Below are 24274 nucleotides of genomic sequence, written 5' to 3' on the forward strand. Positions count from 1 at the left end.
AGAGGGCATTGGTTGGATACAGGATGTGTGCATCTGCCAGGGCAGCATGCAAGGGACATGTAGGCTCAGGCCTGGGTGCGCACGATGCTTGCAGTCTTGGCTGTGCACGGGGCCTATGGTCTGGAGCCTAGGCGCGCGTGGGGCCTGTAGTCTCAGCTGTGTGCATGGTCCTTGGTCTCGGGCCTGGGCGTGCGCCGGGCCTGCATTGTGCTACCTGGGTGCGGATGCAGGTCCTGTGGTCTGGGGTCCGGGTGCGCCCACTAGGCTCATGGTATCAGCCCTGGGCATGCGCTGGATCACGATCTCGGCCGCGTGCTGGGCTGCCGTCTGGCCCCAGGCACACGTGGGGCCTGGGGCCGTGTGTGGGGTCTGAAGGGCTTGAAGTCCAGGCCCGGGAGTGTGCATGGGGCCTGTGGTCTTGGGCCTGACAGTGTGCCAGGCCATGGTCTCAGGCCTGGTTTTTGGAATTCCTCCTAAACATCACACCTTTTCATCCTTAACCCATGCCCTCTAGTTCTCTTATGACCTAACCTCAGTGGAAAAAGCCTGCTTGCATTTACTCTGACTTAAGAGATGCATATTGAAAGGTGAATTTGAAGGTGGAGAAACTGGTTAATGACATTCTACCTTAATGTGGAAGAATGGAGAGACTTTTGATCCAAATCTATGGATTTCCAAGTTTGTCGTGCAGATTGATTGGGTAGTTAAAAAGGCAGGGGTGGCCAAACCGCGGCTTGTGAGCCAGGTGCAACTCTTCGACACATAATGTGCGGCTCGTGGAAATATGTTGGCTGACACAGGAATCGTATGAGCTGGTGCTCACAGTGGTAGTATTAGTGGGTCTCGCATGATTGCGGCTCTCAAACATCTGAAGTTTATTTTATGTGACTCTTGTGTTAAGCAAGTTTGGCCACTGCCAGTTTGGAGTGTGCAGGCCTTGGTCAGTCAGGGGATTGAGTTCAGGAGTCATGAGGTAATGTTGTAGCTCTATAAAACTATGGTGAGACCACACTTGGAAGATTGTGTTCAATTTTGATTGCCTCATTACAGGAAGGATGTAGAAGCTATGCAGATGGTATAGAGGAGATTTACCAGGATGCTGCCTGGAATGGAGAACATATCTTAGGAGGCAAGGTTAACAGAACCAGGGCTTTTCTCCTTGGAGCGAAGAAGGATGAGAGGTGATTTAGAGGTCTGCAAGATTATGAGAAGGATAGATAAATCTTTTTCCCAGGGTCGGAGTAGTTTAAGATGAGGGGAGGAAAGTTTAGGGAAACATCAGGGATAAGTTTTTTTTCTCAGAGAGAATGGTGGGTGCTTGGAATGCATTGCTAGGGGTGGTGGTGGAAGCTGGTACAATCACATTTAAGACTCTGGCACATGGATGTAAGAAAAATGGAGGGTTATGCATATGAAGTAAGGAAGGTTTGGATTGTTGAGTAGGTTGGCACAACATCATGGGCTGAAGGGCCAGTACTGTGCCGTAATATTCTATACCTTTTATAATTTTATATACCTCTGTTAAATCACTTCTTTTTCCTTAATGTTTCAGGGAATAAAGTCTTATGTTGTTTTTTGAATTTTTAGCGATGCAACACAATGACAGGCCCTCAAACCAATGCTGCCCAAATGCACCAATTAATCTCCAATTCCCATATGTTTTTGAAAATACCGTTTAACCTTTCCCTGTAACTCATTTCCTGACATCTGGTCAACGTCCTTGTAAATCTTCTCTGCACTCTTTCAACTTTATTGATATCATTGCTGTAGTTAGGTGACCAGAACAGTACACAATACTCCAAATTTGGCCTCACCAATGTCTTATACAACTTTACCATAACATCCCAACTCCTATAATCAGTACATTCTCTCATACCTTGATGAAGGGCTCAAGGCCAAAACCTTGGTTATGTATCTTTACCTTTGTTACATAAAGGACACTGACCTGCTGAGTTTCTCCTGCTTTGTGTTTTTACTTCAACCGTGGTGTCTACAGATTTTTGTGATTTACTGTTGTGTATATCCTACCTTGGATTGACCTTTCAAAATACAACACCTTACACTTGTCTGCATTAAATTCTATCTGCCATTTTCCAGCCCATTTTTCCAGCTGGTCCAGATCCCTCTGCAAGCTTTGAAAGCCTTGCTGTTCACTACACTCTCAATCTTTGTGCCGCGTCAGGCAGTGGTCAAAACCCTTCTCCAGGACTGGCAAGAAAGAGGGTAGAAGCCCAAATTAAGTGGTAGTGGGGGGAGGAGGGGACATGAGCTGGTAGGTAATGAGGAAGAGGGCTTTGACCTACTGTCCTTTTAGAGCGCATCTTCCAGTAGCAGACATTGCTGCCAGGTTTGAATTGTTCCAATAAGTGGCTCGTCTCCTCCCCTGCCCTTCCCAACACCATTTTATAAGCTCATATCTTGACAAAGGGCTCAGGCCCCGAAACATTGGTTACATGTCTTTGCTACATAAAGAACGCTGCATGACCTGCTGAGTTTCTCCAGCACATCTGTGCATTGAACTACAATCACATTGTCTGGAGACTTAAAGAAACGGCTATTGTCTTCTCAGGAACAAGGCCAAGGTGAGCGGGCAGTTCAAGGGCCTGGTGAAGAACCGAATCGCTGGCCACAGACTGCACAGTAGGAAAAGGACAAAGTGATTGACTGTGAAGAGCAGTGGATATTTGTGGACTTGGTGACTGATTCACTGCTGATGTGCTTTTCCATTATGGGCCTGGAAACAGAAAGACCTCATTTTTATGTTTGCGATGAATTGAGTGAAATTAAATCTATCAGAAAAGCATTTGTTGAATAATTGCATTGGGTGTAAAAGTCTCACAGTATGGAAACAGGCTGTTGAACTTGATCCCTTTGGTTAGCGACCTACACACCAAGCGCCTTCTGAACAACACTGTCAACCTGTGCAGCAGCTATGAATGTCCAATGGACATAAACCGTTCTCTCAGTTTGTTCACACTGCTCAGAGACCTCCCGTTAACATGGTATACTGGCTTCAGATTTAATCTGAAATGAACCACTTCACACTTTTCTGGGTTAAATTCCATCTGCCACTTTTCAGTCCAGCTCTGCATCCTATCAATAGCTCTGTAACCTCTGACAACCCTCCAGACTATCCAAAACACCTCCAACCTATGTGTCATCTCCAAACTTACTAACCCACCCTTCCACTTTCTCATTCAGGTTATGATTAAAATTCACAAAGGTGGGGGGTGGGGGTGGGGAGTTCCCAGAACAGATTCCTGTGGAACACCACTTGTCACGAACCTTCATACAGAATATGAACCATCTACAATTAACCAATGTCTTCTCTCATCATGCCAATTCTGTATCTCAAGTACAGAACCATAGACTTCCATGTGTTGTATTTCCCCTGGCATGTTCCAAAGCTGCGCATTTTCCGATGCTTCCCTGTCTATTCTCCCAACCTGTCCACGTCCTACAGACTCCCAGCTTCCTCAACACAACCTGCCCCTTCACCCATCATCTGCAAACCTGGTCACAATCAATTCCATCATCCAGATTACATTAGACAATGGTTTTTTTTAAAGTTTGTTTCCTGAAAAACACTTGTAGATTATGATAGACAACTCCACGCTGAGGAGAAAGATAATTTCAGATTTGCTGTAACATGTAGGAAGTTGGAGAAATATTAAATGAACTGTTGGATTTGGAATGTTTGATTGCGTGATGCTGGCACATTGTTAGCTCAACTGACCTAAAAATGTCTTGTCCTTGATTTTCATTTGTACTCTGCGTCAGATGCCTCTCATGTCTGCGTCCAACAGTAGTCAGCCAGCATTAATGGATTCCAGTTGCCCTAATAAGACTTTTCCATGGTTGCAATGCCCTGGTGAAACCTTTCACCATGTTCGTCACTGCACCAACATCTGCAGGGAAGAAGTCCATGTTTGAATGCAGAAAATGAATTTTCAATGACATGTTGCACTTTGTGGTTTTGTATGCTTCAAGCATGTTAAAAATATGACAGGAAATCACAAAAATAGGTTATATCTAAACAATGGTACAAGATAGGAAATTTTTAGGGTGATTTTCATGACCAGCGGTCCAAAATTAATAAAATACACCCAAAATTATTCAAGAAGTAAAATCTTTGATATCCAGTGTAATTAACATATAATGTGAAAACCCCCAGCCCCACATCCAGTCAGTGGCAGCCTGCCAAACAGGCCCTCAAGTCTCACCATGCCAATCTTCTCTCCATGCTAATACCTTTGCAGAAATACCATGTGAGGTATCAAAGACCTGAAAATCCAAAGTACAAAATATGCATTGATTCTTTGTATATCCTCAAAGAATTCCGACAGATTTGTCAGGCAAGATCTGGAAGGAAACCATAACCAAACTCAATCAGCTGTGGGAAGTTAGCCAATGGAGCAGCATCAGAGGGAGAAAAAGAGTTGTTGACATTTTGAGCTGAAATTCTTTATCAGGTCAGAAAAATTAGAATAGAAAGCAGAGTAGAAAGGCCAGGTTGGGAGGTTTGAGGCACGCCCATATGTAGCTGGTGAACTAGGCAGAGGATTGGCAGGTGTCGGACACAGGGAGGTAAGGAATACAAAGGGGCCAAGTGGACCAAGGTGAGTCATGCAGAGTGGAGTGATTGATTTAGCTCTTACTCTGAATAACTTCCTTTTTGACTCCTTAATTACGTCAAATGAAAGGCGTAGCTATGGGCAATTGCACAGTCCCAACCCTGTCTGGATTCTTGTCGGTGACATGGATCCATCTTTGTTCCAAACCTACTCCCCCTCAAACTCATCCCTGTTATAATGATGACTGCTTTGAGATTGCTTTCTGCACCAATGCAGAACACTGTTCATGCAATATTACAATTGAATGAAGGTAACTCTAGTGACATAAAAGAGGAGCATGCCAACATTGATTGGATGGGGATTCTAAGAGGAATGAGGGTAAGACCAGCAATGTCAAGGGTTTCTGAGAGTAATTTCATCCTAAAGAAGAAGGGTTCTTAACAGAGGATGAGGCAACTGTGGCTGATGAGAAAAAGCAAAGAAAGCATAAAAGCAAGAGTAAAAGAGAGGGAGGAGTGGACATCAAACCACTGGAGAAGTTGAAGACAGCCCAGGTTGAATAGGTGTTCCTCTTGTTTGCATTTGGCTTTACTCTGGCAGTGAAGACCCTGGACAAATGGGTCAATGTGGGAGTGGGAAAGAGAGTTGAAATAGCTTTGAACTGGGAGGTTGGGAAGACCATTGCAGACAGAACCCATGTTGAACCCATGGTTTGACTTTCTATAATGCAGACTCCTCCAGTTAGATAGCAAGAAATAGGTCCATGCCAACAAGGCAGCATTCTGAGCTCTTCTCATTTGCCTTCATTTATCCAAGTCCATCATATCCCTTTGTGTCCATAAATCTGTCCAAATCCCTTGAATGTCAGAAATGCATCCATTTCAACAGTTTCCTCTGACAGCTCACTCCAGATATGGACCATGCATTGAGAGAAAAAGTTTCCCCTCAGGACCCTCTTAAATCTTTCCCCCTCACCTTAAACCACTGCCCGAGAATCCAACTTCTAAAGATAACAAGCCTCCAGTCTGAGCAACATTTATTTCATGGAATAGTGTAGCCCCATCAGCCTACAATGTTGTGCAGACTTGTATAACTCTTCCCTCCCTCACAGTCCATTTTTCTTGCATCTGTATCTTTCCATGAGTCTTTTAAACACCCCTATTGTACCAGCTTCCATGGACACCCCTGGCAATGCATTCCAGGTACACTCACTGTAATGATAAAACCTACCTACTTTCCTCAACTCACCTTAAATGGATGTCCTCTTTTATTGGCTATTGCTGCCCTGGGAAAAGTATGGTCCACTTTATCAGTGCTCCACATAATTCAAGTTAAACAAGAGAATCTAGATGCTGAAGTCATACAATGGAGAAAAGTTGCTTACCTTTTACTATATATGAATGCTGCGTTGACCTGCTAAATTTCTCCAGCACTCCTCATAACCCAATATGCCTCTGTTAAATCACCTTTCATCTTCTGTCTCCAAACAGAAAAGCTCATTCAACTTTTCCTTAAAGGAAAAGTTCTCTAATCCAGGCAACATCCTGCTAAATTTCTGCCCCCTCTCCATTGCTTCCAAGTACTTCCTCTAATGAGGTGACCAGAACTGAACACAATACTCTTGAGTGGTCCCTCCAGTTTTATAGAGCTGATGCATAATTGAGAGTGTCCTGTGGAGGTGGGTCAATAACTTTGCAGTTGATTTAAAGGTTGGAGGTGTTGTGGATAGAATAGAAGGTTGTTATAGGTTACAACAGGATATAGATGGAATGCAGAATTCAGAGAAATGGTAGATGGGGTTCAATCTGGATAGAGAGAAGTGAAGCACTTTGGAAGATTGAACTTGAAGGCAGTGTATATGGTTAATGGCAGGATTCTAAACGGCATGGAGGAACAGAGGAATCTTGTAGTCTATAAAACTCTTGCAGTATTGAATTCAGTTCTGGCCACATTACAGGAAGGATGTAGATGCTTCAGAGAGGACGCAGAGATTTACCAAAATGTCTGCATTGGAGAACATGTCTTATGAGCAGAGATTGACCAAGCCAGGGCTTTTCTCTTTGGAGTGGCGAATGACCTGCTGTGCACCAATCGTTCCATGATCTTGGCTATTCCTACTTCCTTAATGAACCATTTCCCCCAACAGCATCCATGCATTTTGGAGACAGATGACCCCAAGGGATTCCTGCACTACCTCCTGTCTGTTGGTCACCCATTCCCCATCCTTCCTTACATCCTTTAACTAGTGTGACCAACTCATTAAATGTGTGCTCCACAACATTCTCAGCATTTGCCCCCTGTACTGTCCATCAGTATCTGCAGCTGGACCTATCATCCCTGAGTTCCCAGAATACACAGGAGGAACATGGTACTTACTGCCATGACCAAAAGCCTTGAAGAAAAGATTTGACTAGCTTTGAAGTAGTAGGAAAAAAGAACCTACCCACTATACCTCAGTGTTACTTGCTCTCCTCACCAAAGCCCGTTATTCATCGGAATCCATCAAAAACACTTGCATGATAGGATGTCTTTAAAAAAATCAGCCTCTATCCTCAAAGACCCCCACCACTCAGGCCATGCCCTCTTCACTCTGCTACCATCAGGAAAAAGGTACAGGAGCCTAAAGACGAGCACTCAGCGGCACAAGGACAGCTTCTCTGCTGCCATCAGATTCCTGAATTAACAATGAACTACCGACACTGCCTTACTTTCTGTACACTATTAATTTTTTTAAAATTATTGTTGTAAGATGGTTTATAATTATGAATGTTTGCACCATGATGCTGCCCCAAAACACTGAATTTCGTGACTTGCCCATAACAATAAATTCTGATTCTAATAAGCAATCAACAACACTGACAAGCCACCAACCCCTTTCAAAATTACATTCTGCTCGACCTCACCCTTTTATATTCTCCCAAAACTCAACAGCAGTCACGAATCTCCTGTTCAGCTCCATTTACTCCTCTCTCCCGATGGTGCCTCCTGTTGCTCTAGTTGGTTGGCTGGTCCGGATGTTTAAGGCACATGAGATTTAAGGTTTGCTGGTTAATTGGATGGAAAATTGAGTTGGAGGGAGGAGGCATTTCAGATTGGGTCTGACTAATGGTGTACCACAAGGAATGGTGTGGTGTTCACTCTATTTTTGCATTATGTGTAAATTATTTGGATGATGGAATTGATGTATTTTGGATCATGTTTCCAGATGATACTAAGAAAGGTGCAAGGTCAGGTCATGTTGAGGAAGCAGGAAGTCTTCAGAGAGACTTGGATAGGTTGGAGAATGGGCAAAGAAGTGGCAGATAGAACACAGTGTACAATGTATGGCCATCTACATTGGTGGAAGGAATAAATAAGTTGATGGGGAGAGAATTCTGAAAGTGGGACTTGAGAGTCAAGCGCAGTATTCCTTAAAGGTTAATGTGCAGGTTGAATCAGTAGAAAGGAAGGGCAGATGTCATTCATTTTGAGATGTTTAAAATATAAAAGCAAATATGTAATTCTGAGATGTTGGTCAAACCACCTTTGGAGAATTGTAAGCAGCGTTGGGGTCCCATATTCAAGTAAGGATCTGCTGGTGTTGAAGAGGGTCCAGAGGAGGTTGACAAGAATGATCCCTGGAATGAGAAAATTAACATAGGAGGAATGTTTGATGGCTCTGGGGGCCTGTACTTGCTAGAATTTAGAGGATGAGAAGGGTCTCATTGAAATGCTCCAAATATTGAAAGGGCTGGATAGAAAGGACATGTTTCCAGTAGTGGGAGAGTCTGGCACCAGTGGACTCAGAATAAAAAGACATCCCTTTGGGATAGAGTTAAGAAGAAATGTCTTCAGCCAGAGGGTGGTGAATCTGTTGAATCATTCCCATACTCTATATTTAAAGCACAGGTGAACAGGTTCTTGATCAGTAAGGGTGTCAAAGGATATGGGGAGAAGACAGGGGATTGCGGTTGGGAAGAGATATCTTGTGGGATCTATTATGGGGGAACCCACCTTGAATTAAAAAAGAGGACATTTCATATTTTTCTGCCCAGGCAGAACAGAAATTTTTCTCTCTCTAACTTCTTCTCCCCCCCCCCCCCCCCCCCCACTTCGTGCTCTGTCCCTCTACCTGTCACACCTCCTGATCTTTTATTTCTTTCCCCCTTATATATGTAATATAACTCCCACCAGCCTCCTCCTCTTCCTCCTTCAGCCTCCTTTTCTGCCACAGGCCACATCCCAGCTGAGCCATTGGCAACCTCCTCCTCAGCGAGCTGTCTCATTTCACAACGGCTGCCTCACTTCACTACATGAAGCAGCAACATGCGCTGGGTGATTGAGAGTGTGGATGGACCATGGTAAATGGAGTACAATATCAGGAAGTGGAAAATCATCCAGACAAGCTACCTGATTGAGAGGGAGCACAAAAAAGTACAACTTCAGCCCACCAGCTGGAAAGATTTGGAAATTAAACAAATCCCACGAGGCTGCAAAAAAATCCACATCCTTCTATATTCTGTATGTTCACATGCCTATTTAAATGCCTCTTAATGCAGCGGCTGCCAACACCTGCAGCCCCGTTTCCAGGCACCATTGTGTTCAAAAAAAACTTTCATCGCACATTTCCTTTAAATAAACATGCTGGAGAAACTCAACGGGTCACGTCAGCATCCATAGGAAGCCAAGGGTACCAACGTTTTAGCGTGGCCCCTTCGTCAGGCAAGGTGGGGGAGGGAGGGAGAAATGGCCAGGGATCGGGGGTGGGGTGGGGGAGCACCAGTGAACAGATGGGATCCAAGTGGGAGAATAGAAGAGAATAAAGCTGAGATGGAGGGAAAGGGGAGCTCTCTGCTAGAAGAGCAAAGGGAACAGTGGCTTAGCTTGGGATGGGGGTGGTGGGAGCAATGCCCCCCCCACTTCCGAGCACATTTTTGCCTTTTTGCCTGGTCACCGAGACGTGTCTGTTCTGGGCTCGAAAAGTGTCGAACAACTCAACACCGTGCCAATTTTTTTTTAGCAGCCGGATGCATCATCAAAGACTAGAAGTTGTAGCGAAACAAGAAGGCTTTTCTTCGCAGCAGAATGGAGGCTGGTCCTGGAATGAGCTGGGGGCTGTGGCACAGTCGCCTTTATGGTCGGTGGGAGGAGCCTCAGACCCAGTCAGTAAGGGGAGGGTCCTCACGCCTCAAAACTTGACCAGCAGCCTTTCAGCGCTCATAACAATAATAAACAAGAAGAGTCAGGGACACAAGCAAGTCTACTTGCTAACGTGGCGTGGGAGTACGTTAGGGGTGACAGGGAAGAAAACAGACTCGAACTGTTCTGGTCATTCTCCATGCCAAATCAGTGGGACATCTGTGTGCTGAATGTTCGGTTACCAACTGCAAGGGCGCTTAAACATCTCTTCAAACCAGATCTAATAAAGTTGTATTGCACAGATTTGTGTACAAGCAGTTTCTGTCTGATGATAGAACTTTAACAGAATATGGAAGACCGCCGGCAGCTGGAGAAAGAAACCTTGTTTGGAGACTGGAGCCGATCGTCCACTTCGCAGACGCACTGATGTGACTCTCGAGCAGCAAAGGTGGCTATTTGCTGTCACCCGGGGCTCTCCATCGGTGTCGAGCGACGTGCATAATCCTCTTCGAGTCTCCCTGACCAAGGAGCACAGCCAGAGCACAGCCAGAGCACAGGTTACGCAGGCTGACTTGGAGAATGAGCTTAATGGAGCAACCTCGATGACCATCAATTTGAATGGCAGGCTGTTAGTTCAGATAAGGGTTTTATTACAGACAGTTAAGCATATCAATTGTTATCGTTCATATTCAAATATCCATTTCACCATCTTCAGGGATGAAGGATACCAGAAAAGGTGTTACTCGTGATTAGAGCAGCTCCTGGTGAATTTTCCTGGACCTTCTTTTAATTCTTCATTGTAAAAGCTTGATTTTAGCTCTGGGGATCTTGGGAGTGATAAACTCTGTTTCCTGCCAACCAATTTTGCTCAGCTTGCCTGGTTTGCATCTACAAGGCACTTTCCCGAGAAATCCAAGAGACGAATGTGCATTTTTAAACAAATATTGGCAACACACTGGTTAAATGTTACAAAGTTGGCCAATAAACAATAGATGGAAACGTGTTGCAAATGGGGAATTAATTCTGTGATTAATGATACCTCTAAAATTGCTGGAAAAGGGTACAAGTTCAAAGTGCGTGCAGAACATAAAATGGGATATTTAAAGCCACAAAGTTTACTCTAAGTTTAATAAAAAGCCACAGTTGAAAGTGCAAGCAAATGATAGTTGATCTTTGTAAATTTGTCTCAATTGTTTAACACTGTCATCTATCTAAAATACACCTTGCAGAGAATGCTGGAGATACTTAGAACAGAGTCACTGTTTCATTGGGGTCCCTAAAGTGGTCGATAAATGCTTGGGTCGGTGAACGCCGAAGGAACTTCTGTGGGCACAAGCAGGGGTGGGATTCAGCGCCAACCTCTCGCGAGAGCTGGCCTTGGGGGCTGCCATATTATGTTTGGCTTCGGCTTCTTAATAAGCGGAGAGCAAGTCGGAGGATGGGTGGACGGAGCGGAGAATAAAGTTGGTACGTGTGTTTTGAAAGTTGGGGGGTCGTGATCAGAGGCGCCGACCCCTCACCCCCGGACAGTGCCGCCCCCCCCCCCCCCACCCACTACCCGGACATCGCCCCCCAGACAATGCTTGATACTGCCACTACCCTACCCGGACAGCACCTCCCGCCACCATTCCCCCACCCACCCCCGGACAGCGCCCCCCAACAATCCCCCCCCCCCAGCAACGCCACCGCCACCCCCCCCCCGGACAGCCTCCAACGCCATCACAACCCCCGGACAGCGCCCCCCCCCCACCACCCACCCCTCCCCACGGTCAGTGCCCTCCCGCCTGGACAATGTCCCCTTGCCACCACCCACTACCCACGGTCAGTGCCCACCCAACCTGGACAGTATCCCCTGCCACCACCCCACCCAGACAATGCCCCCAGCCTCCGCTGTTCCCCCCCCCCCCGCGCCATCATCGTCCTCGGCGTCATGTCCCCGTCCACCCCCCACCCCCCCGGCGTCGTGTCCCCGTGTGTTCTCCCCGACCCGGCGTCGTGTCCCCCCCGGCGTCAGGTTGTTGTGTGTCTCCCCCCCCCCCGCGTCGTGTGTCCGTCCCCCCTAGCGTTGTGTCCCCGTGACCCCCCCACCCGGCGTCGTGTTGTTTACCCCCACCCCCCCAGCATCCTGTCCCCGTGTGTCACCCCCAGAGTCGTGTCCCCACCCTCCCCGCGTCGTGTCCCACCCCCCTGGTCCCCGGCGTAGTGTCCCTGTGTGTGGACCCCATGTGTCCCCACCCAGTGTTGTGTCCCCGTGTGTCCCCCCAGGCTTCGTGTCCCCGTGTGTCCCCCCAGGCTTCGTGTCCCCGTGTGTCCCCACTGGCGTCGTGTCCCCGTGTGTCGTCCCCCCGGCGTCGTGTCCCCGTGTGTCCCCCCCGGCGTCGTGCCCCCGTGTGTCCCCCCCGGCGTCGTGCCCCCGTGTGTCCCCCCCGGCGTCGTGCCCCCGTGTGTCCCCCCCGGCGTCGTGCCCCCGTGTGTCCCCCCCGGCGTCGTGCCCCCGTGTGTCCCCCCCGGCGTCGTGCCCCCGTGTGTCCCCCCCGGCGTCGTGTCCCCGTGTGTCCCCCCCGGCGTCGTGTCCCCGTGTGTCCCCCCCGGCGTCGTGTCCCCGTGTGTCCCCCCGGCGTCGTGTCCCCGTGTGTCCCCCCCGGCGTCGTGTCCCCGTGTGTCCCCCCCGGCGTCGTGTCCCCGTGTGTCCCCCCCGGCGTCGTGTCCCCGTGTGTCCCCCCCGGCGTCGTGTCCCCGTGTGTCCCCCCCGGCGTCGTGTCCCCGTGTGTCCCCCCCGGCGTCGTGTCCCCGTGTGTCCCCCCCGGCGTCGTGTCCCCGTGTGTCCCCCCCGGCGTCGTGTCCCCGTGTGTCCCCCCCGGCGTCGTGTCCCCGTGTGTCCCCCCCGGCGTCGTGTCCCCGTGTGTCCCCCCCGGCGTCGTGTCCCCGTGTGTCCCCCCCGGCGTCGTGTCCCCGTGTGTCCCCCCCGGCGTCGTGTCCCCGTGTGTCCCCCCCGGCGTCGTGTCCCCGTGTGTCCCCCCCGGCGTCGTGTCCCCGTGTGTCCCCCCCGGCGTCGTGTCCCCGTGTCCCCCCCCCGGCGTCGTGTCCCCGTGTGTCCCCCCCGGCGTCGTGTCCCCGTGTGTCCCCCCCGGCGTCGTGTCCCCGTGTGTCCCCCCCCCCGGCGTCGTGTCCCCGTGTGTCCCCCCCGGCGTCGTGTCCCCGTGTGTCCCCCCCCCGGCGTCGTGTCCCCGTGTGTCCCCCCCCGGCGTCGTGTCCCCGTGTGTCCCCCCCCGGCGTCGTGTCCCCGTGTGTCCCCCCCCCGGCGTCGTGTCCCCGTGTGTCCCCCCCCCGGCGTCGTGTCCCCGTGTGTCCCCCCCCCCGGCGTCGTGTCCCCGTGTGTCCCCCCCCGGCGTCGTGTCCCCGTGTGTCCCCCCCCGGCGTCGTGTCCCCGTGTGTCCCCCCCCGGCGTCGTGTCCCCGTGTGTCCCCCCCCCGGCGTCGTGTCCCCGTGTGTCCCCCCCCCCGGCGTCGTGTCCCCGTGTGTCCCCCCCCCCGGCGTCGTGTCCCCGTGTGTCCCCCCCCCCCGGCGTCGTGTCCCCGTGTGTCCCCCCCCCGGCGTCGTGTCCCCGTGTGTCCCCCCCCCCCGGCGTCGTGTCCCCGTGTGTCCCCCCCCCCGGCGTCGTGTCCCCGTGTGTCCCCCCCCCCGGCGTCGTGTCCCCGTGTGTCCCCCCCCCGGCGTCGTGTCCCCGTGTGTCCCCCCCCCGGCGTCGTGTCCCCGTGTGTCCCCCCCCGGCATCGTGTCCCCGTGTCTGTGTGTGTCCCCCTGCATTGTATCCCTGTGTGTGTATGTCCCCCAGCGTTGTGCACCCGTGTGTGTGTGTGTGTGAGTGTGTGTCCGGCGTCGTGCCCCCATATGTGTCCCTCCCCGGTGTCGTGCTCCCGTGTGGCCCCCCCCGCCGTGTCCCATCCCCCCCAACACCATCTGCCACTGTAATTAGATGAAATAGGGTAAATGAGAGAACATTAATGACAGGGAAATTAATGAGGGAATGGAATTATATGGTGTTGCTCTGAGAGGAAGCAATGACTCAATGCATAGCATAACCTTCGATAGTAAAGAAGGAGTTTAATACAGCAAAAGCGATCCTATGTAAAAAAGGATATAAATTTATGCTAAAGTACCCAGCGGTACTTAAAATAGTTATTCCAGGGCAGCAAAACAGACTATTCTCGGATCCGGAGGAAGCACAAAAATTTGCAGAACAACTGCAAAACAAACAGAGAGATGAAGACATGTAACGAGAGCAAAAATGACCACGAACTATATATATATATATATATACATATGTGTGTGTGTATGTATATATGTGTGTACATGTGTGTATGTGTATTTAAAAGAAAATATAGAGTATAGATAAGAATTAATAAGGGAAAGAAAGGGAAGAGAGGAAGTAAGAAGGAAATTAAGAGAGTGACCTTTGTTATCTCTGAAGATTAAAATCTTTTCTGGTGGGGGCTGGGTGGGGAAGAATTACGGTCACTGTGAAATCAGTTGACGTTTGCGAATGATTTTGCAAATCCAAATGGAGAGGGGAGATGTGGTTGCCCGACAAGGGACAAAGGGCAACTCAGGAAGGGGAGGGGATAATGGGGTTAAAGGATTTTTAGATAGGAGAGTAATAGAAATATTTTATGTTTTAGAAATGTTGTCTTATAATGTGCTTAAAAAAAAACAGAAATGGATAAGAAGGAAAGGTGATGATGAGCAAACGGAAAGGAAAGATAAACAAAGTATAAGATGGCTATGTTGAATTATATGACTTTAAATATTAATGGAATACATAACCAAATTAAAAGGAAGAAACTGTTAAATTTATTGAAAAAAGGAAAAATTGATATAGCATTCATACAAGAGACACACTTAACTGAAGTGGAACACAAGAAATTAAAGAGAGATTGGATAGGACGTGTAACAGCAGCATCATATAATTCAAAAGCTAGAGGAGTAGCTATATTAATCAGTAAAAATGTACCAATCAAAATAGAAGAGGAAATAATAGATCCAGCAAGAAGATATGTAATGATAAAATGTCAGATATATTCAGAGTTTTGGAATTTACTTAATGTATATTCACCTAATGAAGAAGATCAAAAACTTATGCAAGATATCTTTTTGAAGATAGCAGATACGCAAGGGAACATACTAATAGGAGGGGATTTCAATCTTAATTTGGATTCAAACATGGATAAAACTGGAAAAAAAATTAATAGAAAGAACAAAGTAACCAAATTTATAATTAAATCGATGCAAGAAATGCAACTTTTGGATATATGGAGGAAACAACACCTAAAGGAAAAGGAATATTCATATTATTCGGGCAGACATAAAACATATTCAAGAATAGATCTATTCCTGTTATCAGCTCACATGCAAGAGAGAGTTAGGAAAACGGAATATAAAGCTAGACTATTATCAGACCACTCACCCCTGTTATTGACAATAGAGTTAGAGGACATCCCACCAAGAATGTATAGATGGAGATTAAACTCCATGCTACTTAAAAGGCAGGATTTTAGAGAATTAATTGAATGACAAATTAAAATGTACTTTGAAATAAATACGGAATCAGTGAAAGATAAGTTTATACTATGGGACGCAATGAAAGCGTTCATCAGAGGGCAAATAATAAGTTATGTAACCAAGATGAAGAAGGGTTACGACCAGGAAACAGAGCAGTTGGAAAGGGAAATAGCAAATATAGAAAAAGAATTAGCAATGAAGGATGACACAACTAAAAGAAGAGAATTGGCAGATAAAAAAATAAAATATGAAATACTACATACATATAAGGTGGAAAAGAACATAATGAAAACAAAACAGAAATATTATGAACTAGGAGAAAAAACGCACAAAATTCTAGCATGGCAGCTTAAGACAGAACAAACGAAGAGAATGGTATTGGCATTAAGGAAAAAAGACAAGCAAATCACATATAATCCAACAGAGATTAATGAAAACTTTAGAGAATTCTACGAACAACTATATCAAACTGAAAACGAAGGGAAAGAAGATAAAATAGATGAATTTTTAACTAAAATTGAACTACCGCAATTACAAACAGAGGAACAAAATAAATTAACAAAACCATTTGAGATAGAAGAAATACAGGAGATAATAAATAAACTACCGAACAATAAAACACCAGGAGAGGATGGATTCCCAATAGAATTCTATAAAACATTTAAAGATTTATTAACTCCTCCCCTTCTGGAAGTAATCAACCAGATTGATAAAACACGAAGCTTACCAGAGTCATGTAAAACAGCAATAATTACAGTAATACCAAATACAGGGAAAGATCCACTTATACCAGCGTCATATAGACCAATATCTTTACTTAACACAGATTACAAGATAATAGCTAAACTATTAGCAAACAGATTAGCCAACTATGTACCAAAAATAGTAAATCTAGACCAAACTGGATTTATTAAAAAAAGACGAACAACAGACAATATCTGTAAATTTATTAACTTAATTCATGCAGTAGAAGGAAATAAAACTCCAATAGTAGCGGTTGCTTTAGACGCAGAGAAGGCCTTTGACAGAATAGAATGAAATTAATTTATTCAAAGTACTACAAAAATTCAGCTTACCAGAGAAATGTATTAATTGAATTAAAGCATTATATAAGGGGCCATTGGCGAAAGTGACAGTAAATGGTTATATATCAAAGCAATTTAACTTAAACAGATCAACGACGCAGGGATGCCCACTATCTCCTTTATTGTTCGCATTAGCCATAGAACCACTAGCAGAACTGATAAGAACAGAAAATAAAATAAAAGGGATAAAAATAAAAGACAAGGAATATAAAATCAGTCTATTTGCAGTTGATGTTATAGTATACTTAGTAGAACCAGAAATATCAATAAAAGGATTACATAGGAAATTGAAGGAATATGGAGAAATGTCGGGGTACAAGATTAACACAAATAAATGCGAAGCAATGCCAATGAATAATGCGGATTTCTCAAAATTTGAGAAAGAATCACCATTCAGATGGCAAATGCAAGCAATGTGATATCTAGGTATACAAATAAATAAAAACCTCAGCCATCTGTATAAACTCAATTATTATCCACTAATGAAAAAATTACAAGACGACTTAGAGCATTGGAAAGATTTACCACTAACATGATAGGAAGGATAAACTGTATTAAAATGAACATTTTCCCAAGGATACAATATTTATTTCAGACATTATCAATACGATTAACAGATATTTTTCAAGGATTTAAAGAAAATAATAAGGAAATTTTTATGGAAAGGGGGGAAACCGAGGATAGCACTAGATAAATTAACAGAATGGTATAAACAAGGAGGCTTACAACTACCAAACTTAAAAAATTATTATAGAGCCGCACAATTAAGATATCTATCAGATTTTTATCAAACAAGGGAAAAGCCAGATTGGACAAGATTAGAACTAGATAAAATAGGGGAGAAGATACCTGAACATATATAAATGGGATGAAAAATTGGTACTACGTAGAAATTCTCCGGTATTGCATCATCTGCTCAACATTTGGAAGAAGATTCATGTAGAAAGGAATAAAACAAATTACCAACTACCAAAACTAATACTGATGCAAAATCAGCTAATCCCTTTTACAATAGATAACCTTTCCTTTAGAGAATGGGAGAAAAAAGGGATCAAAAGAATAGAGAATTGTTTTTCAGGAAATAAACTATTATCCTTTGAACAATTGAAGGATAAATATAATATAACTGATGATACAAGGTTGGCATACTACCAACTGAAATCCTACTTGAAGGACAAATTGGGAAACAGTCTAAGGTTACCAGAAGGAAGTAATTTTGAATATGTGATTACAGATACAATGATAATCAAAAAATTTATAACAAACATGTATATTAAACTACAAGAAAAGGAGAATGAGGAAACAAATGGTAAAACCAAACAAAAATGGGAACAAGATCTAAGCATAAAGATAAAGAATGAAACAAGGGAGAAACTATGCTCCGGAACCATGAGAAATACAATAAACACAAGGTTACGTATGATACAATATAACTGGATACACAGGTTATACATTACACCTCAAAAGTTAAATAAATGGGACCCAACAGTATCAGACAGATGTTTTCACTGTAAAAAGGAAACCGGAACAACAGTTCATGCAATCTGGACATGTGAGAAAGTGAAAAAATTTTGGGAAGATCTAAACCAGATACTAAATAAAATCACAAAAAGCAATATACCAAAAAACCCAGAGATCTTCCTCCTAAGTAATATAAAAAACAAAGAATTTGGACTTGATTTGGATGGAGCACAAAAAAGATTTGTTATGGTAGCTGTAGCAAAAAAAATGTATTATGTCAACCTGGAAATTAGAAGACAATTTGAGAATACAACAATGGTATATAGAAATGAATAAATGTATTCCATTAGAAAAAATAACATACAATTTAAGAAATAACATTACAATATTTGAACAAATATGGGAGCCATACATGAAACACAATAGAGAAAACCTACCGTGGACATCTACCACCTAAAATGACAGAAGGAGAAGATAATGAAAAGAACTGACTCATGGAATTTCTTGTTTATTTTTATTGAGTGACAACATTGTTTAACGAGTTTAATGTATCTTAGATTCTGAACTTTAAATAAGTGGGAGGGGAGGTGAGGGAGGGGAGGAGGGAAGGGGGGGAGAAAACGACACTGTATATATTTGAAAAGGAAAATGTATGTATCTTGATCAATATGGTTTATAGTGTGAAAAATTTAAAAAATTTAAAAAAAAATCCAAGGAATAACACCACACACAGTTGATCCCTCTGCCCTATCACAATTTCCCACAACAAGCTCCCTTTACAAAAATTGCCAAAATTTGTTGGTTTTTGCTAGGACACTCTAAACCGAGTGCCCTCCACCGTCACCAGGAGTGGGTGTTACCGGTTCTCGGGATGACCCATCAATCAACTCATGCAGTCACGTGTGTGAGAGAGGGTTCGCGAGAGTTCCCTCGGGACCAAGGGCATTGTATATTAGGGTTAGGGATGGGGGGGTTTGCTGTATCTGGTTTAACTGCAGAATAAAACCTAATCTTGTCATCACGTAAAAAAAAAACAATAAAGTGAATGTAGCAGAGATAATCATAATAACAAAGATACTAATGCCTGATCTCAGCAGCATATGTTTGTAATTGTTGACAGCATTCGTTCTGCCAGACACATCGATCAAACGGAGGGGTTGTCCACGTCAGAAGGTGAAGAAAAGCTGTCACTGAGGACGTGCATGTGCATGAAGGATCCAGCAAAAGAAAGGGCAAATTGTAGCAGACTGTGGCTCCGGCATCCTGGCAGTCGGCAACATGCAGCCCCTGGGCCGCACTGCGGTAGATGTGCGAGTCAAGGATGTGCAGAAGCGGAGGAGCCCCAGTAAGCACTATGTAAGTGTGGGAGGCGCAGGACTCGGGATCATTGGGATGGAGTTTGGGAGCGAATTTACAGAAGGGTCTGACCAGGGGGCAACTGGCATGGAGGGTGGGCCTGGACAGCTGTTCGGTGGACGATGGAAGGCGATGGGTGGACATCAAGGGGTGTGGGTGGGATGGATTTCAAAGTGTTGGCTGGAGGGCCACCCTGGGGCGAGAGATCAGGTGGAGATTTGAGTGGGAACATTACTTAGTTGTATAGTCATGGATGTGGAGGGAGTATAGTAGGGGCTGTGTACCCACCATTGTGGAGCATTGTTGTTGAGTGTGATTGTGGAGTTGTTGTTGCTTTTCATTTTCACTGATTGAGGTCTCTTCGGAAGGACCTAGTTGCAGAGGGGGGCACCGAAGCCCAGATATCAAAGTTTGTGAAGGACTGGATGTGGTAGACTGTAGAACATTGCAGGATAGTACAGGCTCTTTGGCCCATGATGTTTTGCAGACCTACTGGATTTAAACCTACTCCAGAACAATCTAATCCTTCCCTACCCATTTTTTTCCATCCACATCTAAGAATCTTTTAAATGTCCGTTTTATACCAGCCTCCACCACTGTCCTGAGCAAAGCATTGCGGGAACTCACCACTATGTTTATAAAAGAGTAACTGTCTCCCCTAAACTTTCCTCCACTTCCCTTCATCAGATGTCCTCTGGTATTTACTACTGTAGCTTGGGAAAAAGGTGCTGGCTGTTCATCTTGTCTATACTTCTCGTTATATTATGTATCTCTAAGTCATTTCTCATTCTTCATCACCCATCAATCTCAGAATATGCATTTAACATTAGTATCCTTGGCATTGAGGTGTTCCAGGGCTGCGCTGAGAGTGAGTGAGATGGTGTCTGGTTTGGATTTGTGTGCACAGTGGGCAAGTTGAAGTCAGTCAAGGATGGCAGGTATGCTGGAGTAAATGAGCCATGACCAGCGTCTCTCACGAAGGTGGATGTCAGAGCCACCGGTTGATAGTAAATCAGGCCTATAATTGTGATTTTCTTTGGTACTGGTATGATAGTAGCTTTCTTGATTAGGGTTATGTCTGTCAGTTGATCTGTGTAGTTCCTCAGGATACATCCTGGGACTCCGTCTAAGTGACTTGTTTTGTGTGGTTTTGCATGCTGGATGGCCATCCTTAGTTCAGCAGCAGTGATCATGGTTGATGTGGGTGTCACTTCGTTTCTGTTCAAAACAAGCCGAGACCATATTTAACTTCTTGGGGAGTGTTGTGCTATTTCATGTTATTCTGCCCAGCTTTGCTTTGTTTTTCATGATAGCATGCCATCCATAATCACTGTGTCTGTGCTGTTCACTTGGGACTTGATCTTGGTGCAGGTAACATCTTGGCTTCCCTGCTGGCCTTGTGCTTGTCCTTGGATTTCTTGCAGAGGGCTGGGACTCCTAACTTTGAATGCGTCTCACTTGGCTTTCAGCTGTGTTGACTTCAAGATTCATCTATGGTTTCCCATTGGGGAATACATGCATTGTTTTCTTGGTCTTGAAGAAGCCAATGAAAAAGCTCTGTGTCCCCTAATGAACGGGCCCCCTGCATAGCCGCGGCTGAGGTGGGGAGAACCCTATCCAAGGTGAACCTACACAAGGCTGCGAGATCAGACAACATACCTGGTTGAGTCCTGAAGGTCTTCACAGACATCTTCAACCCCTCACTTCAGCAGTCCGTCGTTCCCACAGGGTTCAAGACAGCCTCCGTCATCCCAGTACCCACCGGGATGACGATAACGGGTCTCAATGAATATTGGCCTGTGGCTCTGACCTCCACCATTATAAAATGCTTTGAGCATCTGGTGATGGAATGCCTAAAGTCACACCTCCCAGAGATGCTGGACCCATTTCAATTTGCCTATAGAAGAAAACATTCTACGGGCGATGCTATAGCCTTGTTCTGACCGACCTGGAGGATGATGCCTTGTATGCCAGGCTGCTGTTCATCGACTTCCATCTCGGTGTTTAATATTATTTCCCAGACGCTGACTGAGGAGCTGACCTCACTGGGACTCAACACCCTTCTCTGTAACTGGATTCTGGGCTTCCTACAGGAAAGATCACGTTCTGTCTGGGTTGGTAGCAGAATATTGAGCACTGTCAGGCTGAGTAATGGCGCACCTCAGGGCTGTGTGCTCTGCTGCTCCTGTTCATGCTACTGATCCATGACTGCATCACCAGATCCAGCTCTAACAGTATTCAACAGTGTCATCAAGTTTGCAGATGATTCAGCAGTAATTGGGCCTAATCAGCAACAGTGCTGAGTCACACTACAGAGAAGAGGTGGAAAATCTCGTGATGTGGTGCAAGAGTCTCAGCCTGGACACGATGAAGGAGATGATCATGGACTCAGGAGGGTCAGGAATGACCACTCTGCATGATACATCAACCAATCTGTTGTGGAGAGCACCAAGTTCCTAGGAGTTAACTGAACTAGTGCATCTTCTCACTTGTCCGGAAGGCTCAACGGTGACTGTACTTCTTGAGAAGACTGAAGCGGGCAAGGCTACCGGCCACCATCGTGTCACCTGGCTGCAGGAGCTGCATCAAGAGCATTCTTGCAGGCTGCATCACAGTGTGGTACAGTTGCTGCAGAGAACTGGATTAGCAGTCAGTCCACAGGGCAGTAAGAATGGTAGCGAGGATCTTCCCTTGTCTTCCCTCCCCCCTCCCCCCCCCCCACCCACCAAAGAAGTGATACTGGGATCGTTGTTGGAAGAAGGTGCGCTAAAACATTGAGCACTCCTACCGCGTACACAGTATCTTTCAGCTGCTCCTGTTGGGAAAGAGATACCGAAGTTTCAGACCCAGCACCTTCAGGCTGAAGAACAGCTTCTTCCTTCAGGCAGTGAGACTGCTGAATGAAGAACTGCTCAGACTAACCATTGAAACTCTTAGAGTGAAGAAACAATATTTATTTAGTTATTTGTGTATGTAATGCTTGTCTATATTGTGTGTCTGTGTGTTTTGCACAGAGGACCAGAGAATGCTGTTTTGTCGGGTTGTACCTGTGCAATCAGATGATGATAAACTTGATTTCATTACTTGTACCCTCAACCTTTAGGAATGCTTCTGCTCCTATACATAAAAAACGTCTTTCTTGTATCGGCTAAGCTTTTGTCTGGCCTTAAAAAAGGTAGGATAAAAACACTCAAACCTCCTTCAAGAAGTTTAATTGAATGTGTCAGATGGACTGGTATAACCTTAATCTGCCTTGTGTTTGATTTTTTAAAAAAAAGTAATAAATCTGAATATTTGCTACTTTTCAAAGTGGAATTTTTCTGATGAGTGAACCTTTCATACAGGCTATTTTTATGGGATCTCTGTGCAAACCTGAACATTTTATGAAGATTTATGGAGGGGTAATGTCCACGTCAGCTGCAGGCTCGTTAACAAGCCATGAAAGACCTCAACAATGAAGACGCTGTTTACATCCGGAACTGCACGGATGGCAGTCTCTTCAATCTGAGGTGCCTGCAAGCTCACACCAAGACACAAGAGCAACTTCTCCGTGAACTACTCTTTGCAGACGATACCGCTTTAGTTGCCCATTCAGAGCTAGCTCTTCAGCGCTTGACGTCCTGTTTTGCGGAAACTGCCAAAATGTTTGGCCTGGAAGTCAGCCTAAAGAAAACTGAGGTCCTCCATCAGCCAGCTCCCCACCATGACTACCAGCCCCCCCACATCTCCATCGGGCACACAAAACTCAAAACGGTCAACCAGTTTACCTACCTTGACTGCACCATTTCATCGGATGCAAGGATCGACAACGAGATAGACAACAGACTCGCCAAGGCAAATAGCGCCTTTGGAAGACTACACAAAAGAGTCTGGAAAAACAACCAACTGTAAAACCTCACAAAGATTAGCGTATACAGAGCCATTGTCATACCCACACTCCTGTTCGGCTCGGAATCATGGGTCCTCTACCGGCATCACCTACGGCTCCTAGAACGCTTCCAGAACGCTTCCACCAGCGTTGTCTCCACTCCATCCTCAACATTCATTGGAGCGACTTCATCCCTAACATCGAAGTACTTGAGATGGCAGAGGCCGACAGCATCGAATCCTAAATAACTAGTGAAATTACAAAGCCATAATTTACAGTAATATTTAGTATTGACCTCATTTCTATACATATCAAATTGTTGGCTTTGGAGCAAAGCAAACATCTTGTTCACCTGCAATGTAATTGCCACATTCTCACCCCACTTACTGTTTGTGGGGTTGCAAGGAAACTGGCAGGATGAATGCTGCCAACAATTATAAATGTATGCTGTCGAGATTAGGCTAGTTTCTAGTAGTTTTGGTATCATGATTACATGCCATGAATTCTCTGCTAAATTCACTTTACTGTTAGTGCTGTTTGTAGCTGTGACAAGGATGAAACTTGAAAATAATTTTATTGGGTGAGAATCACATGGATACTCCGTGGCTGCCTCCTGCTCCTAATGTTCACACGACATCTTGTAGGTCTCCATTGCTTGTTTAAAATTTCTCATATTTCTTTACTACAGAAGGCTATTTCTTGCATTGAGTCATGACTGCCTCTCAGAGCAACACCATATATTCCATTCCCTCATTTATTTCCCTGTAATTAATGTTCTCTCATGTACCCTAATTCACCTAATAACACATAGTGGCAGATGTCAGAAATACAAATAATCTTAAATCTTTACCCTCCAAAATAAAAGTTGAAAATTCCAGTTTGGGGGAAAGTTCGAGACGTCCTGTACTTTTTGTATGTAAAAGAATAAATCATTTTTTATAACTCCTAGCTTTATTTTTAGGATTACGTCCTCTGTTCATAATTTTTGCCCACTGAAGGAAATTTTCTTTACATGTTTTTGACAAAATTCTGAAAAACCCCAGGGCAGAGCTTTAAGTGGGGAGGGTGTGTGTGTGTGTGTGGAAGTTTAAAGGAAATGTTTAACAAGGAAATCTGCAGACACTGGAGTTGAGTGCAATGCACAGATATAGTGGTGAAACTCCACAGATCATTCAGCATCCACAGAAAATAAGGCTTGGGCCCTTCGTCGGGTATAAGCAAAAACAGGCAGGCATCTGAATAAAAAGATGGGG

At 45.3% G+C, this 24274-nt stretch overlaps 3 protein-coding genes across 5 annotated transcripts in view; all 3 read left to right on the forward strand.

The window, feature by feature from the left end:
* Positions 1–3694, forward strand: part of rrp12 (ribosomal RNA processing 12 homolog) — a 61360-nt gene extending 57666 nt beyond the window's left edge. For both annotated transcript variants that reach the window (XM_069900446.1, XM_069900447.1), the window contains one exon: positions 2570–3694. In XM_069900446.1, the coding sequence (XP_069756547.1) occupies positions 2570–2660 (91 nt within the window). In that variant the 3' untranslated portion in view covers positions 2661–3694. The remainder of the gene's footprint in view (positions 1–2569) is intronic.
* A 7290-nt stretch (positions 3695–10984) lies between these two features.
* LOC138743790 (uncharacterized) lies at positions 10985–18991 on the forward strand. The gene is made up of 5 exons (XM_069899395.1): positions 10985–11159; positions 11370–11513; positions 11985–13178; positions 18610–18744; positions 18918–18991. The coding sequence occupies exons 1-5, from the start codon at positions 10985–10987 to the stop codon at positions 18989–18991; spliced, it is 1722 nt and encodes a 573-aa protein (XP_069755496.1).
* Positions 11068–24274, forward strand: part of sh3pxd2aa (SH3 and PX domains 2Aa) — a 205028-nt gene continuing 191821 nt past the window's right edge. For both annotated transcript variants that reach the window (XM_069900483.1, XM_069900484.1), the window contains exons 1-2: positions 11068–11159; positions 18918–19153. In XM_069900483.1, the coding sequence (XP_069756584.1) occupies positions 19076–19153 (78 nt within the window). In that variant the 5' untranslated portion in view covers positions 11068–11159; positions 18918–19075. The remainder of the gene's footprint in view (positions 11160–18917; positions 19154–24274) is intronic.

This window comes from Narcine bancroftii, chromosome 10 (assembly GCF_036971445.1).
Source record: "Narcine bancroftii isolate sNarBan1 chromosome 10, sNarBan1.hap1, whole genome shotgun sequence".
Classification (NCBI taxonomy): Eukaryota; Metazoa; Chordata; class Chondrichthyes; order Torpediniformes; family Narcinidae; genus Narcine; species Narcine bancroftii.

Coding starts and splice junctions, on each gene's coding strand:
- LOC138743790 (XM_069899395.1), top strand. CDS start 10,985: ATGCTTGGGTCGGTGAACGCCGAAGGAACTTCTGTGGGCACAAGCAGG. Junction 11,160..11,369: donor CGGAGCGGAGAATAAAGTTG/GTACGTGTGTTT, acceptor CCCCCCCCCCAG/CAACGCCACCGCCACCCCCC. Junction 13,179..18,609: donor CCCCCCGGCGTCGTGTCCCC/GTGTGTCCCCCC, acceptor GGTTTTTGCTAG/GACACTCTAAACCGAGTGCC.